This window comes from Camelus bactrianus, chromosome 35 (assembly GCF_048773025.1).
Source record: "Camelus bactrianus isolate YW-2024 breed Bactrian camel chromosome 35, ASM4877302v1, whole genome shotgun sequence".
In the NCBI taxonomy this organism is placed as follows: domain Eukaryota; kingdom Metazoa; phylum Chordata; class Mammalia; order Artiodactyla; family Camelidae; genus Camelus; species Camelus bactrianus.
Window position 1 is genome coordinate 26,140,502 of NC_133573.1, and position 18,055 is coordinate 26,158,556.

Genomic DNA, 18,055 nt, shown 5'->3' on the forward strand with positions numbered 1-18,055 from the left:
GCATTCCAAAAGGGTCTAGGAATTATTCAGATTCTCTTTTCTCATTGCTGAAAGCAACTGGATTCTGGTCCAAGAGCCTGGCCTGTATTTGGCAATATAAAAATCACATCCGCTTACTCCATGCTTGTTTCTTATCTCTGAGCTGAGGTCCTTTTGTCTCTAGTGGGAAAAAAGTCAGTGATTTACCTTAATAATATGAGCTAACATTTATTGAGCGCTTGCTGTGTGCCAGGAGCTGTTCTAAGCTCTTTACAAGAAGAATTTACTCGTTCATCCCTCTCAGGAGCTCTGTGGGCTAGGCACTCTTTGTATCGTTTCTTAGATGACCCTGAAGTACAGAGAGGCCAAGCAGCTTGCCTAGGTTGTGCTCACAGTGTCGGATCCGGGGCACTGACCTTGGCCGCCTCATGGGAGAGCCTCAGTTCTGACCTTCTGAATTATATACTACCTGTATTTTTAATAAGAGAAATACCGACGAAGCTCTTTGAAATGCCTAGAAAGAAAACTAAAGGGAGGAGAAAGAGTGCCTAAAGAGAGGGATGCTCTTTGAAGTGATCACGTCTCCTGAGACGTGTACTCAGATAGCCGATGAGCTCAGCGTGCCTTTGAAAACGAAGCTGAACCAGTTCCCATACTGAGAACTGATTTTTAAAATTTACTCCATGATGCAGTCCTCAAGCAGGCAGCACAGATGAAAATAAGGAAGCACAGAAGTGGATTTTAGCGTAGTGTTAGGCCTTACTAGATTTCACCAGTCACTGTTTTTTTGTTACAGTGCCTCACTGCAGTAGAACATTTTCTCCTGAGGTTGCTGCTGGTGCCTTTTATTGCTTGTCACTGTAGATGGGGAGTTTTTGCCCTAGTGAATGAAGTCACTTGGCCGAGGCATTTAGGTGTTGCTCCTGTCACACCATGATCGAAAGCGTTTCTTTCTGCTGTCTTAGTTCTTTGTAACTTTTGATTGGTTCTGGGATAAACATGGGTTTTAAGTGTCAACGTCAGTAAGATGGTATAAAGTAACTTCGTAGCCTTCTCTGAAGGCTGCTGACTTTGTACGTAATTACAGTTTTAGGAACTTTTAAATTACTTGTTATGATACGTGAAGGATGACAGTAATTAATGAATACAGTGTTGGACTAACTTGGCTTTATAACAGATTTCACAACAAGTATAAAAACTGTTGCCAAACCAGCCTGGCTTGCTGCTGGAACAGGATTGTCTTTGTTTAATACGCAGAAGTGGGGAGTCAGGCCCCACTGTGTGTCTGTGAGGGAGGTGCATCTGGAGAATGGAGAATCAGGCTTATTAAGAACTTAGAGAACTTTCAGCATTTGAACTTCCAACATTTTTTATCAAAAATAGTCACTGTTAGTCTGCTCAACAAAGAATGCTTGGTATTTGGATAATGATAGATAATGCTTTTAGGCCACAAGTTATTAATAGAAGAATTAGACGGAAATGGGCTCAAAAATAAAGATAAAATTAATACCAAGCTTCAAATTTTCACCTACTTACCAAAATGTGTACATTTATAAAACTTAGAATTACAGTGTTTTTGCTTTTGAAGATTATTTAAATGACAAGGCCTTGAGAATTCTTTCTGCTCTTCCAATAATTAGGTTAGAGGAAATCTAAGACAAAATTTACTACAAAGTCAGAAATAAAATTTAGTCAATATATTCAACTTGCTGATTTTAACACGTTAAGTTTGATGTTTCCAAATGAAGGTTTATCTCAGTTACAGAAACACTCCACCTGAGCTGTTGAAAAATTAAAGACACATACACTCTAATTAGTAATTCTTTTATGTTAAGTAGCAGATGAAAAAAAAAAAAAAGATCCAGATAGGGTCACTGTCTTTCCAGTGATGTTGCTTTTTGTTGTTGCTTTCCTTTTTATGTAGTGCATTTCCATGAAGCATAGTGTCTTAACTGTCAGCTTGGTCTTTTCTTTAAGCAGTCTCTACGTGCCTCTTTCCATCAGAGGACAAGCCTTTGTTTTCTACAGCAGGGGTAGGCAAACATTTTCTGTAAAGAGCCAGATACTAAATATATTTTGGCTTTGCGGATCATATGATCTTTGTCACAGCTATTCAACTCTACCATTGTAGCATGAAAACAGTCATAGACAATACATAAATGAATGAGCGTGGCAGTGTTCCAATAAAACTTTATTTACAAAAACAGGCTGTGGGCTAGATTTGATCCAGGGGCTGTAGTTTGCTGACCTAAAGGAACACTCTGCACTCACCCAGATTTTGATCTTGCCTTTCTTCTTCTTGGAGGATATTTAGGTGGCAGGGTAAAGATGCACGTGTGCATGCAGGTGTGCGTTTGTCCTTCCTTTCACACACTTACCAGCAGCAGTGGTGCACTCATCATGTTTCTGCTCTGTCATCCATGTATGAAGTCTCAAGACTTTATAAAATTCGGAATCTGCTCATGATAAAAACTCTCAGCAAAATGGATATAGAGTGGAAGTATCTCAACGTGATAAAGGCCGTATATGACAAGGTCACAGTTAACAGCATACTCAGTGATGAAGAACGGAAACCTTTTCCTTTAAGGTGAAGAACACGACAGGGTTGCCCGCTCTCACCACTTTTATTGAACATAGCGTTAGAAGTCCTAGCCCGAGCAGTTAGGCAAGAAGAAGAAATAAAGCATATCCAAATTGGAAGGGAAGAAGTAAAAACTGTCTCTATTTGCAGGTGATATCATCTTATATATAGTCTAAAAACTCCATTAAATGTTAGAACTAATAAACAGATTTAGTCAAGTTGCAGGATATACAGTCAATATACACAAAGCATTTGCATTTCTATGCACTAGTAACAAACTATCAGAAAGAGAAATTAAGGAAACAGTCTCACTTATGATTGCATTGAAATGAAATACTTAGGAATCAGTTTAACCAAGGAGGTGAACGATCTTCACACTGAAAGCTATGACATTGGTGAAAGAAATAAAAGACACAAATAAATGGAGGGATATTCTGTGCTTGTAGAGTATAAGAATTAATATCGTTAAAATGTATACCCAAAGCAATCTACAGATTCAGTGCAATCCCTATCAAAATTACATCGGCATGTTTCACGTAAATGGAACAAATCATCCTAACCCTTGTATGGAACCATAGAAGACCCTGAATAGCCAAAGCAATCTTGAGAAAGAAGAACAAAGCTGGAGGCATCATGCTTCCTGATTTCAAACTATATTATAAGCTGTAGTAATCAAAACAGTGTAATTATTGGCATAAAAACAGACACATAGGTCAGTGGAACAGAATAGAGAGCCCAGCAATAAGCCCACGTACCTATGGTCAATGACTTTATAGCAAATTCTTGGCAAAGGAGCCAAGAATATACAATGCGGAAAGGACAGCCTCTTCAGTAAATGGTGTGGGGAAAACTGGGCAGCCACACGCAAAAGAATGAAATTGGACCACTATTTTAAACCATACACAAAAATCAACTCGCACTGGATTAAAGACTTGAATGTAAGACCTGAAACCATAGAACTCCTAGAAGAAAACTTAGGCAGTAAGCTCCTTGTCTTAGGTCTTGGTGATGATTGTTTAGATTTGACACCAAAAGCAAAGGTAACAACAACAACAAAAAAAGACTACGTCAAGCTAAAAGTTTCTGTGCAGCAAGGGAAACCATGAAGGTAATGAAAAGGCAGCCTACTGAATGGGAGAAAGTATTTGCAAATCATATATTTGATAAGGGATCAATACCCAAAATTTATAAAGAACAAAAAAACCCCAAACAATCCAATTAAAAAATTAGCAGATGATCTAAATATTTTTTCTAAAGAAGACATACAGATGGCCAACAGGTACATGGAAAGGTGCTCAGCATCACTAATCATCAGGGCAATGCAAATCAGAACCACAAGGCGATAGTACCTTGCTCCTGTTAGAATGGATAGTATCAAAAAGACAAGAAATAATGAATTTTGGCAAGAATGTGGAGAAAAGGGAGCCCTTGTGCATGTCTGGTAGGGATGTAACTTGATGCAGGCACTATGAAAAACCGTATGGCGGCTCCTCAAAAAATTAAAAATAGAGCTAGTGTATGATCCAGTAGTTCCACTTTCAAGTATTTATCTGAAGGACGTGAAAACACTATCACATATCTGCACACACACATGTGCAACCAACCCCATGTTCACTGCAGCAGTATTCACAGTAGCCAAGGCATGGAAACAACATAAATGTCCATCAACAGATGACTGGATAAAGAAAACATATATGTGTGTACATACATACATACATAATGGACTGTTACTCAGCCATAAAAAAGAAGAAAATTCTGCCATTAGCAACCACATGGATGGACCATGAAAGTGAAATAAGTCAGAGAAAGACAAGTACTGTGTGGTATCACTTAAACATGGAATCTAAAAACAACCAAACCCCAGATTCATGCACACAGGAGCATGTCGGTGGCTACCAGAGGCAGGGGTGCAGTTCATTCTGTAAGACCCGCCCAGCACAGGTCATGTAGCCCGAGCAGGTGATTCCTAGTCATTCCACAGATGGTGCAAAACTGGGTTTTGATTCAGTGCTGAGACTAGGCCCAGTTAGGTCTGTTAGTCTTGTTCAGTGACTAGGAAGACACCAAGAACTTGTCCTGTGGTGGCAGCCAGAGCTGGCACTTCATTTGCAGTGAGGAGTGTCCTGACTGGCATTGCCTAGGGTCTGCTCAGGTCAGCTGGGCAGAAGCTCTCTCCCACGGCAGTCGGCTCTCCCCAGAAGTACCGTCGGGGTGCACAGAGGTTGCTGGATGTCCTCATTCCTGCAAGATGTCCCTGCTGACCTGATCACCCAGCGAGTACTTTCCAGTGGTGTCGACAAGCCTTCTGTCAGCAGGTGAAGAGTGGGTGGGAGCAGTTTTAGACTGGAAGTTGCATCCTGTGCCATTCGTGCATCACTGGCCCCCATGGTCAGGATTACAGATAAGCGAGGAGAGTGAGGCTAAGAGCGTAATGAAAGGTATAAAGATAAATAAAAGTGAGCAGACACTTTACTTAAAAAAAAAAAAGATACTTAATCCTACAGGTTTCATTTTCTTCTTGAGAATCGGTTTCTTAGCCTGTTGTTCATATACTCCTGCACAGTGTGAAGCTCTTACGTTGGTTTGAAGCCCCTGGGTTAGGTAGCGCTGGACATCTCTGTATTAGGACAAGTGACGTGACTGAGGGAAGTGTGCGTTTTCTTATCTGTTCAGTGAGGGGTTGCACTGCCTCTCTGAGATCTCTTGGCCGTTACACATTTTTGTCAGTTCCATGGCTGCAGCTTCATGGTTCGCCTCAAGACTCCAGAGTAGCAGAAGAGGGCCTTTGAAGATCCTGGGCTCAAGAATACTAGTGTATTGTGCCCTTGGAAGTGCTATGACTTGGACTCAAGAGAAACTAAGGCATACGTATCATCAGAACATCGAGACTGCTGATACATAGCAACTCAAAGCATATAACCTTGTTACAGATAGCACGTTGTTTTTGTGTTACTGACAGTTCTCATAAGAGTCTCGGAATGTTTTATGTTAGAGGAGGTATCAGAATTACTGTATAAGAGAGATGAATTTGATCTTTTATTGTACATTAAAAAATTATTCCCATTGAATTTTTGACATTATGAAGCTTTCCCTATTTACAGAATAAAAGTTGAAGTTTTCTTTTTAATTCATAAATCTATTGGAAACAGTTTTATTTCCCTATACTAACGTTTTTGAACAACCATTTATTTTAGGCTATAGTTTGAGCCAGAAAATGGAGGCGGTGGTCTAGAGTAGTGGATGGCAAACAAGAGGCTGTAGACCAGGTCTGCTTACCGCTTGTTTTTGTAAAAGTTTTGTGGCAACAAAACCAGACTCTGTTTACATGTCGTTGTGTTTGCTTTCAGAGTCCAACATCAGAGTTAAGTAATGAAAAAGACTGTATGATCCACAAAGCCTAAAATATTTACTATTTAAATATTTACCTTTACGGAAAAGGTTGTCGACCCCTGGACTAGAGCAGTCTTGTCCACAGCGGTGAAATGTTGTTTCTCTGTCTGCCCTGCTCAGTACGGCAGCTGACCTGTGGCTAGAGAGACTGATAATGAGTTATATTAATTTTAAGTTTAATTTACATTTAAAATTAAACAGCCACATGTGGCTAGAGATGACTAGATTAGACAGTACAGATCTAGAGATTTGAAGACAGGGGCCATATGGTTATAGACTAGCTAATTGTTTTATGTTGAATCCGATGGAATTGAAAGTTTATGTAACTTTTGTGATGACAAGTGTTTGTACATCCTCTGTGCCTACAGGTTTGTAATTTTTTCAGAATTTGCTCTGATTTCAACTGTTTCACACATGCTGTTTTTCCTCTGCAGTGAAGAAGAGCTCCCGTATCATAACGCAGCTGTGGAACGAGTAAGTCCAGCTCTGTGTTCATTTATAATTACCAGTAAATTATGTTTATCAGAGGAATAAAACCTACCACCTTTGGTGGGGGGAGGGTATACAGCTCAGTGGCAGAGCATGTGCTCAGCATGCACGAGGTCCTGGGTTCTATCCCCAGTACCTCCGGTAAAATAAATAAATAAACCTAATTACCTCCGACCCCCCCCAAACATAATAAAAAAAAATAAATGAATAAAAATTTAAAAACCTACCACCTTTATGATTTGGAGGGCCATATTATATGTAAATGGTGCCGTCACTGTTAAATTTGACCCTCAGTCTGTCACTTCAAGAAAGTAAGAAAGAATGGTGCGATAATTTGAGATATTGTGGAACTTCTCATGAGAACTTGACGAGGGGGAGAGGTGGCGGTTCCCAGAGACCACCTACCTGCTGGACGTGGTGCCCCACCTGGGACTGTGGCACAGGCGGGGCTGAGTCAGGGCTCCGATGCTCTTCCTCTGGGAGTCAGGCCCTCTGGACAGGAGGAGTTTCAGAAAATGGAGGTGAAATTGGAATCGGAATCTGAAAAATGTTTTAGAAAATCTCTCTGAAATCAAAATCTTCTGAAAATAAAATAAAAACGGTAGCGTAACTCTGAGATGTGGGTCAAGTCGCCATTTTACGTGCGCTGTGTAGAGATCCCTGTTGGCACGTCCCTGTGGCCGAATCCTCCTGTGCCTGCCTCATTCTCTCTCGGTATTGTAACGGATGTTTTGGCACAGGAATGTAAGTGATATTACTCCTCAGCAACTGTGTATCAAGTGCTGGTCTGAAATGTAGGTGCTGCCTGGAACGTCAGGATCAGATAAGACAGGTTCTGCCTTTGAGACGCTCACTGTTGGTGCAGGACCAGAGGACGGTCCCTTGAGACAGGAGGTGGGAGGTGATGGTGGCTTTCGGGAGCAGGGTGTCCGTGACATGCAGTGGCAGTGCTGGTGGTGGAGAAGGGGGGATCTCTGCGGCTCAGGGATGAAGGAGAAGGAAGTGACAGATGACAGCATCTTCTCTGTCCTGCCTCCAGTGAACTTTGAAATGGGGACACAGGGATTTCTTTGTCTCCCCCTCTGACCATTACCCCTCTGCTGGTGCCCTGACTTCGCTCATCCTTGGGCCCTTTTGGATCCCACCACTGCTCCACGCCCCGTGGCACACTCGTGCCTTCCTCCCCTCTCTCCCAGCTGCGCTCCGCTGCAGGCCGGCACCCCCACCTCCTCACCCTTGTCGCTCCTTCTGGGCGAAGCTTTCTGCCGCTGCAGTGCCTGCGCCTGCATGGCTCAGCGCAGCTGGGGAAAGACTCTCAACCACGGTGCGTGGGTTTACGTTAAGTTCATGATCACGGACTGTGGCTGGACGTTCATGCTGCCTGGACACGATACCATTTCTTCCTAGTGGATTTCTGCTCCCATTTTAACTAGTGCCACGTTCCCTTCTCTTCCCAAACCTCCAGTAAGCCCTTCCCTGTCCTCTCTCAGCTGATGTTCTTGCTTCTTTGTTCTCCGTTCTTATTTCTGTGTTGTTCCGCCAAGGAGTCAGTTCCCAGGGACTCCCCAGCACATGCGAGGTGGTTGGTTGGTGTCCCCAGCTGACACGTACTCTTTTCTTGGCCTTCAGGACCCACTCCCCACGTGTTCTTCCCGCTCTGCTTGGTCCTGCTCATCTCCCTGATCTTTCTCCTTCATAGGGTGCCTCGCGGCTCAGGCCCGAAACTGCTGCTTCCTGTCTACTTCCTCCTGGGTGATCCCATCCAGTCTTTCTACTTTAAATGCCAGCTGCCCGACTTGCATGTCCTTGTCAGTCCATTTCAGTGTCTAGACTTCGGAGTCTGACTTACTCTGTACACTTTAGTGTCTAATAAATGTCCGAACTGGGCTTTTGTTGTTCTCTTCAAATCCATTCTGTGAACAAACCTGCCCATCTCAGCCCATGGGAGCCCTACCCTTCCAGTTTTCAGTCTAAAAACTTGTGAGTCGTCTGTCTGTCTGTCTTCCTCCTTTCACATCCACACCGTGTCCCTCGTAGTCCTGGGAGCTGGGCCTTCAGGGAGGTTCACTGTGAGGCCCTCCCAGCAGCTCTGCTCTGCCTCCTGGCCCGAGGTGACTTGTCTTGTGGGGCTTCCAGCTCCTGCCCCTGCCCTGGTCCTCCCTTCTCCCCAGTCTGTCTGTTCACCCAAAGAGCCAGACTGATCCAGTTAAAATAGTAGGGTCATGCCACTCCTAATGGGAACATGCTGGCTTATCCACGGTCTTTCTCCATGGTCAATGGGAAGGTCCTTAGATTGACCTCAGAGCCCCCTGTGACCTAGTTTCTGTTAGTCTCCCCTCTCATCTCCTGCTCCCCCTTGCTTGCTCACTTCTGGCCTCCTCCGAGTTCCCTGGCCGCGCCTGCCACGGTCCTCCTCCAGGCCTTCGCCCTGCGGCTTCCTCTCCTGGGAGCCCTCCCCCCACCCCGAGGTACCCGGCGCGGCCCCTCCTCTCCTTCAGGTATTTACTCAAGTGTCTCCCTCAGAGAGAGACCCGTCCTGGCAGCCCCCCTCCCCCATCACATGCTAATTCTACCCCCTCCTTTATTTTTCCTTCAGCACTAACACTATTTCACATACTAAGTATTTTATTTGTATCTTTATTTTGTTTGTTTCCTCACTAGGATGTAACCTCTGTGAGGGGGGTTTCATCTGCTGTGTTCACTCGTGTCCCCAGAACCTAGGGCAGAACATGCCTCATAACAAGGGACCCGCCAGGTGACCGTACGGTCAGTGTCGTTTTGCTGCCCGTGTGGGGTGAGGGCTGGTGGAGCTGGTCCTCTGTTCTTTTTGACAATGTGCTTTAGTTGAGAAATTAGGGAGAGAAGAGTTGGAAGGTATCTTTTAACAAAAGACATCCATATTGGCAAAATAACACGCTGGGAACCCAGTATTGACTTCTCTCTCCAATGCCACCTCCTTACCCCCCTTCAAAATGCTTTACTGGTCCAGAAAATTCAAATGCCTGGGAACCAGTAGTATAGATGATTCAAGAAATGCGATGCTAAAGAAAAGAAGAAATACGAGACAAAAGGTAGGGGAGGATGCGTGCTTGAGGGAGGTTATTTTTTATTTTTTTGTTTTTTAAGAGACTTGCCTGTACAGTAAAAGACCTCTTACCCACTGCAATTAAAGTTACAGTTATTAGTTGTTTACTGTAGAGATTTTAATATAATAGGAAATCAGTAAAAAATGACATGCACACCTCGATAATTTAACACGAAGACGTAATCTTATATTCACCTGCCGGCGTTCTCCGGGCAGGGGCGGGGCGGGGCGGTGCGGGGCGGTGCGGGGCGGGGCTCCGAGGCCGCGGACGGGGTGGTCTGTGCCTCCGGTGCGGGGACGCCCAGCGCGCGCCTGCTGGCGCAGCCTGCTTCCTTCGGAGCTGGTGACGAGCAGCCTGAGGCTAGAGACGCCACGGTTTGCCAGGATTTCCCCCAGTTTTTCTCGTTTCAGTTTAGTGCTTATATTCTTCAGTGGCTGCCTGGTCCCGATGGCCGCGGTCGGCCAGCTCTCGGAAACTGAAACAAAATTCTCCACGTGTTGCCTCATGGAGCGGAACCAGTGGAGACGATCACCTTGCTGAAGCGCACGCGCGTTTCTGAGTTTCTGAGTCTTCGCGGACTGTCCGCCGCACGGGGCCGCACGTGCTTCTTGCCGTTTGGGAAGACTTGTTCACTGATGGCTGGTCAAGTCATCGTGGCCTTGGTTCCAGCTCTGCCAGGGTTGTTCTTTCTGTTTTTGCTGAAGACAATTCTCTGTTTAAAATAGGAATGGGAGGAGGCAGTTGCTCATCAGATGATTGGTGTTGATTTTTGCAGAGGGCTCTGGGCAGAACAGGCACTTAAACAAATAAACAAACACACTTAGTTTACTCTGCAGAGAACACTATTAACAGTGGATTATATTGTTTCTTTGAGCTTATTGATGTTTTTAATAAGGAGGAAAGGCTACATAAAGCCATGAATTTCCATGGATCCAGCTACGCCTTTTTGCAGTGCAGTATTTTGCATGCTTAACGGAATATTGGATCCTATTCAAATCTTTAAAAACTGTGTCTTAATTTTATGTGGTGTGAAATCTTACTCAGAATACGTGACAGATAGACTTTGCAGTGTCGTCGTTCTGTCAGAACACGACCCTTTGCTGCTTGCACTTCTCATCCTCTCCTGACCTCTGCTGGCGAGGTCCAGGCCTGCGTGACTTGGGCCAGCTTTATCCCCAGGCACACATCCTAATAGTCAAAAAACATCTGAACACTTGAACTTCGGTGAAGTTCTAAGGTTTCTTATTCTAGAAGAGAAGGCTGTTTAGTATCCATCCTGCATTGTATATGTTTAGCCTTTACCGTCTGGGTTGTTAATCGTGTTGGTGGGGGAGGACCATTGGACCCACTGCCGGGCAAGTTCATACGATGTGGGTGCTGCAGCCGTTCGTAAGTGCTTACTCTTCAGCTGGTCCTGCAGAGGGTTGAAGTGTGGTCTCAGATCACGAGAGGCAACAAGGACGACACTGGTCCCATTTTTGATCCTGACACCCTCCTTGCCCCAGTAGGAGGGCCAGTCCTGAGCTGGAGGAAATACCAATTTTAGACAGTCAGGTATCAGATCATAAACTTCAGAAGTTTAGTCCTTTCCTGAAAACAGCTCCTGTGGGGAATGAAATACACAACAGTGTACTGTTTTTGTCCTCAGTGGAGGTAATGGGGAGAGAGCAGAGGGAATGCTGGGCGGAGAGTAAACGTCTGCATCGTTCTCCTTTTGATACATGTTGTTCTCACATTCTCAGGGGAGCAGAATCTTCTTGCACTGGGGTCCTCCTGTATGATTTTTAAAATTGCAATAATGAACACGTCTAGTACCCAGACCTTAGCTTTTGAATACCATTCCCCATTAAAGAGAACACTGTTTCTTAAAGGAATGGCTGATCTAGGTCAAAAGTGAGTCTGAATTATTTTGTGCCATATCGGGCATGTCTAAAGGATCTATTTGAAAGGGGGAAGTCTCCAAATATGAGGCAGTCCAGCCAAATTTGGGGCAGTTTGAGCTTCAAAAAGAATGATGATAATAATAATAGATTATAAGACACTGAATGAAATAGGCCTTTATACCATAGTGACAATTAAAAATGAGGGACTCAAAAGAAAAAACTTTTTAATAGAAAAATATCAGTTAATAATATAGAAAGAATCATAGAAAAAAACCCATCACACCATTTTACCACCATCAGATCAGACAAACAGTTCAAGGTGGCCAGATCATAAAAGTAACAGGAAGTGAAACTGGAAGGTGAGTTTGGGCCATATTGTGAAGGGTTATCCATGTAGAGATTAGAACTTTATTTGTAGGTAACGTGTAGCCACTGAAAGATTTTACCCTGGGACCCATTTAGAAAGCCATAGCAGCGTGGAGGTTGGATTGAAGACAGGCGGGCTCCCTGTGAGGAGTTACTGCCTTCATCTAGGGATTAGGGTTGCCGAAGCAGGAGACATGGATGGAAGCAGCAGAGTGTCGAATGGGCGTGGGAGGAAGATAAAGGAAGACTGAAAACAACCTAAGGTTCTCCGTTGGTTGGCTTGGCGGGTGTGGTGCTGTTAATTCACATTAGGGAAGGGAAAGTCAGAGCCACATGTGTAGGGAAGTCGTTTTGGGTGTGTTGTGCTGGAAGCTGTCTGCTGAACTTCTCCATCGAGACTAACTTGCTGTTAAATTCTAGTTTGTCTTGGTGTTACTGAGTCCATAGAAGATGGTGTTCCTTATCCCATTTTTCTAGAGTGCTTAAGTTCACATTTGTCACGTGTGTTTTCAGTTACTTCTTACTTCAGAATAAATTCTGGAATAGTTAAGCTGTAACATGTTTGATGTTAAAGTATATTTTACCCATTTATTATAGATGCATGGGTGGGGAAAAAAGACATTTACGTACGTTCATGTCTGGTGTAGTTGATCTGGCAGCATTATAGCGTTAACACTTAAACCTTATGGAACTACTGATGTGGAATTTTAAAATCCTATAGCCTGAGAGCTTTTTCCAAGGTGCATCTTTTTTTCTCTTTTTTAAAATTCGCTGTAGGGGAAAGAAAAGAATACTTAATGATTCTTAAAATCATTCGTGTTTTTTGTCCCTGCACATGAGAATGTGTAGCATTTAAAATAACTCTCTCTGTATATGAAAAGCATTAGAAGTAGAAAAAAAAAAGTGCCTTAAGAAAAAATAGCTACTTCTTAAAGTGAGTCATTGATGATTTAATAGTCATAGACATGAAAGACTGCTGCATCTCAGCAGGGTTTTCCCGGCACAGTGTATGTTACTGTACTCCGGGGTTGGCTTGAATTCTTTGGTGTTTTCCGGTTGGTGGAGAGAGGGATTACACTTTGAAGAAGTCGGAGGAGGAAGTGCAGACGAACAGGAAAGTACCAAATGGCATCCTGGATCAGTCTTAACTTTTCACAGCTTGGCCTTCTCTACAGTCACATTTAACAGAAACATTAATTAGATTTCAGTGCCCCACTGAGTTTTAAAATTAAACAGATTTCTGAAACCATCTGTAACATTTTATCACTTAATATAATGAAGAATATGCTTAACCTTTTGAAAAATGAGAATCATGACAGAATATCTTTTGCTCGCAGGTGATCATCTTTGATTAAGAAAAACCCATCAAAGTTTTTAGAAAGAGTTAATAAGTAATTAAGGAGTTTGAAGAAGACGCCAAAATAAAATTCTATGAAAACATTCTTGGTGGGAATCTTTTCCTAAATTCAGGGTTTTCTTTGGGATTTTAGTGTTTCCTTTGAATCTGAAGCTGGTGGTGGCGGTCCGGTGCTGTCTGTCTGTCTGTCTGAGGCTGGGCTGAAGACGGTCAGCGAGGAGCCGCCTTTCACCCAGGAGCTGCGGTCCCCGGACCGAAGCAGGGGTGCGGTGGAAGCAGAGTAGGAGCTGGTGCGGGTTCTGGAGTCTAGCTGGCTGGCCTTGAACTTACGAGAAGGGGGACTCGGATAAGTTGATTAAACCCCTGTGTGCCTCTGTTTCCTTGTCTGTAGAGTGGGGGAGATTATACCTATCTCATAGGGGTGTAATGAGCATACATTTTTGAGCACAAAATGTATCTTCAGAACGATTTTCTTTGTTGTGTAGTCTTCCATTTCCTTGCTTTTTACATACACTTACTACGCTTACAGAGGCCTTCAGAAAAGGAAATGCTGGGGTCGAGGAGAATTACCAAAATAGCAGAATCTCTGCTCGCTTGTAGGGAGGCGTTCTGTCGGTTTTGTGCCGGGGAACAGGTGGGGGTTAGGTGTGTGCTCCGCCCACACCGTCCCGGGTGGTGGGGGGCAGCGGACATCTCGGCATCGTGGGAGCAGGTGGGCGTGGCAGGGGGGGCGGCCCTGCGGGCCCAGGAGGGGACAGACAGACTCGCCTGGGCCCGGGCAGAGGGATCACCCAGACTTACCGACTGAAGAGGGTGTTTTTTCCTGCCTGAAAGGACGGGGTGCAAATGTGCTTTCAAGGCTAGCTGGGCTCCCAAAGTAAAGGAACAGAGGGCTGTTCTTGGCCAGTTCTTTTCGAAATTTACAAATCAGGTAGGTCACTCTGCTGCCTTAGGAGTGAGTGAGAGGGCCCAAGCGCTTAGGAAAACTAGCCTTTCTCCTGGAAACCAAAGAAGCAAGGAAGACGCATTTTCTCTACCACCTTCCCCGTTCCCCAGCTTTGCCCCAAATCTGAATTTAGTGTGACATCCGGCACCTGCCGGTGCGTTCAGCCTAGGTTCCTCATGCTGTTTCTTTAGCCCCTGCGGTGCTGAGCTGGCTGAGCAGTATGCCTGTCCCTGCTTCTCGGAGTGCTCCTTCCAGGTCAGAGCCCTCATCATCGTCCAGGTCTTCGTTCAGGCCCGTCTGACGGCCCTGAGTGGGATTGACTGCTCCCTCTGCCAGCACTTGGGGTCACCCTCTCCGCCTCTCGGCCGCAGCACCGGCCACAGCACTGTATGCTCCGTCAGGTGCCCTTAGCAGATGGGGAATTTTCTTTAGGGCAGCAACTGTTGCTTATTTTTGTACAACTTTTTACTAGCATAGTGCTACTTATATAATAATCTCTCCAGAAATAAATACCCAGTTCTCCTTTATAAAAACCACCTTTGTCACTGAAAACATTAAGATGCCAGAATTTAGTAAAATGTGAAAGAAGAGAATGGAATTTTGAAGTTGTGTTTTTGTTGCTTCATAAAAATATTTTAAAATATTAAAAAGTTTCCTTTTGGCTTAAATTTGTAGAATACACAGGGTTTTCAGAGATTAATTTTTGAATGTTAGAAAATACAGGATTCCTTTTTCTTTGCCTACCCCAGTGGAACATCTATATGTCATAACTTTAAGGAATACTGTTGATGCAAATGTAATCAGTTATCCAACTTTTTTTAAATGTTAGGGTATTTGCTGTCTAATATAGCATAACTTTTTTAGTAGTCCGTTTTTCAACAGCATTTTGACATTTTTTTTTTTTTGGTAATTCTTAAGAAGCCTCAAACAAACAGTAACAATGAATTTCAATTTTATTTTAGCAAAAGCACCTGGAAATTGAAAGAACTACTAAATGGTTGAAAATGCTAAAAGGATGGGAAAAATACAAGAACACTGAAAAGGTAATTAAAAATGTTCCTTCCTTATGAAACTATACAAATTTAATGTAGATTTTCCCACTAGAAGCTCCTCTTTAATTATAAGAGTATTACATTCATATCTTTTTTTTAAAAAAGTAAGTTTAATTTAATTTAGTCGAATGCCTCAAATATGGAGTCTTTTTGTTGTAACAGAATACCCAGTTCAGATTGGATGTATGGGACAGTCCAGAGGGAGATTGGTTCCAGGAGTGATTGAGTTCGGCGTTGGTTAGGCTGCCTGTGATGTGGTTTCTTCCCATCCGTCTTCTCTGCAGTGCTGTCAGCCTTATGTTGGGGTCGGCTTCCCTTTAGGGTCAGAATTGCTGCATTTATTCCAGGCTTCAAATCCACCTGTCACATCACCCAGGAGGAGCGAGGGGCTGGCCTCGGAAAGCTTTCTCTGGAGCAGGAGCACTCTCCTTGTCCAGAAGCTTCTGGCTGACCTCCCCTGAAGTCTTTCCTGTGTTGAGTTTGTGCTGTTTTAAACCAGTTTTTAAAAACACACACACTTATTAATATGAATGCCAGTCTTTGTCAGTCTTTAAATATTGTCAAGCTTCTAGTGGTACAGGCTTTCCAAAATTCTAACTTTTGCTTGAAAGGGAAAATGTTAACAGTGGCAACAAATAAGTCAGTTATTTTCCTTAAAGTGACAGGCTTACTTCGTTTATTTTTGAGAAAATATCTCCTAAATACCAAAGTCTCAGCAACCGTAGTTGGTTGGTCCGTCTTCCTTTCCAGTAACAGCAGTGCGCCGCGGAAAACGCGCTCGGCTCAGATCATGATACAGACAGCCGCGTAAATGCTCTTTCCTGAGGCCAGCCCTGTCCTTCTGTGTGTGGCACGGTGCCGTGTGTGCGTCCCGTCTCGTCACCCAGACTGTTAGCAAGACGTGTGCAGGATCAAGGGTGAAGACACTTGGGCTTTCTTAAGTGCACCGACTTCTTTTGTAAACTATGAGCAGAGAGAACTGTGGCTTCGTTCGTGTTCTGGCGCCGGGAGCTTCACCACCATTGCTTTCCTGCTCTTGGTGCGAAAGTCAAGGCGGTGAAAAAGGCAAATGACATTTTAATATCATTATGAAAATAGTTTTTGACCTCATGGCCTGTGCTTTGAGAGCTGCTGACATCTAAGCCTTGGTTTCCTCATCAGTAAAACGGAAAAGATAAAACCCTTTTCCAAGAGATGAAAATTTAATGATTTCATGCAGGTAAGGCACTTGGCACTGCACTTTGCATATAGGAAGCACTGAATAATGTTAACCACCACTGTTAGTTTTTTGAGGGAAGGTTGGACAATAAAAAAAAGTTTAAAGGAAAAAAGAAATCTTCCATAATCCTATAGCAAAGCACAGTTGAGTGTAACTCTTAGAATTTTTGGTCTGTTTCCTCACACTTGCTTCCTGCGCAATTGTTTTCCTTTTTACATAGATACAGATGGTTATAAATCAGCATTTACCAAGAATTCCAGGCAGCATCAGTTCCTTGGGGTCTAACAGGTGTTACATAGAAGCAGTATTGCCTGATGGTTAAGCAACGGACCATCCTAGCTTTGGACCCCGAGTCTGCCACGTTACAAGCAGTGTGACCTGGGGGAAGGTGTTTAACCTCTTCCTGCCTTAGTTTACTTATCTCTTAATACCTCCCTCAAAGAGTTGTTTTGAGGATTAAATAAGCTAATTCATGTGATGCACAAAGAATAGTGCCTGTACTTAATATGCAGTCAGTAACTTTTATTATTACATGAGAAATAAAGTTGGGAAAAATTAAAGCTAAACAGAGGTCAGCAAGGTTTCTCTACTCCAGGCCTCCGCAGTGTCTTTAATATTACAACGTGGTAGAAATTTTTGAGGGACCTTAAATTGTGTGACACTTGTTCAACCATGAAAATCTGTTTGTCACGGGGAATCTCACAGGACTAATGTCACTTGTCTTTTTGAGCACCCTAAATATCCTTATTTAAAGTCTGTTAGACTCTTGCTGTTTTATTTTCATCAGGAGTGAGCTCCTCTCGGGCTGCTGACTGCATTGAGGTGTTTCAGGAAGCACCTCAGGGTGGGATGTTGGTCACGACACCCGTGTTCTCGCTTAGCTCGTGCTCCTCTTGGCTGCCCTGAGCTGACAGCTGCTCCGCCTGCCGTCTCTGTGGAAAGATCGCTCATGTGCTAATTGCAGGATGCATTTCGATGCATGGCATCTGTGCTTTAATCTCAGCTTCAGTCTAATGAAGTGCTTGTAGAATTACATGGCTTTCTGTCCTCTGGTGCACGTGTGTCTGTGAAAGTATATAAGCCCCTGTGAAAATGAGCAGTTCCCCTTGTTCTCCTGACAGCAACTCTGGCTACTGTACTTCCCGGTAAGAGAGATTTTAATAAAGCTCTTTCTTTGGGGTATAATTTTAAAGCACTTTCCCACAACTATAATGCTAGAATTATTTGATGATATACATATGGTCAAGTCTGGTATGAAACAGAATGCACCTTCTAAAAGGATTACTGCTTTCAGTTCAGACCCAGCTTTAAATTGCATTGAAGTAAAAAATAGTATGTATTTTTCTTCTCTTCCAAGGGGAGATAAAAGTTTTCTCTCAACAGACTCTGTACTTATGTGGTAGGAGTACAAAGAAATATCTTAAAATATCTTGAAATTAAAATATAGCTCTGATAGAGAATATTTGGGTTTTTTGAATACAAACTTCAATGAAAAAAATTGCCATTAAGATTGATTACCTGTGTGTTTTCACAGTGACTGCCCTCTATGTACAGCCATACTGTATTTTTAAAATATAATCAGTCTATTAAATGGAGAGATGAAGTTCTGTCTGCTAAGTGGAGGCTGTTCTGATTTAACTAGTCATGATATAATTGTGTCTAAGTTCTGTCACTGCAGAGTTCCTACTACAGATAAACATATTTTTT

The 18,055-nt window shown here is 43.4% G+C and overlaps 1 protein-coding gene across 4 annotated transcripts in view; it reads left to right on the forward strand.

Annotated features, from left to right (window-relative positions):
* Positions 1-18,055, forward strand: part of USP6NL (USP6 N-terminal like) — a 139,533-nt gene that overhangs the window by 81,683 nt on the left and 39,795 nt on the right. For all 4 annotated transcript variants that reach the window (XM_074358114.1, XM_074358116.1, XM_074358115.1 and 1 more), the window contains 2 exons: positions 6,385-6,424; positions 15,040-15,120. In XM_074358114.1, the coding sequence (XP_074214215.1) occupies positions 6,385-6,424; positions 15,040-15,120 (121 nt within the window). The remainder of the gene's footprint in view (positions 1-6,384; positions 6,425-15,039; positions 15,121-18,055) is intronic.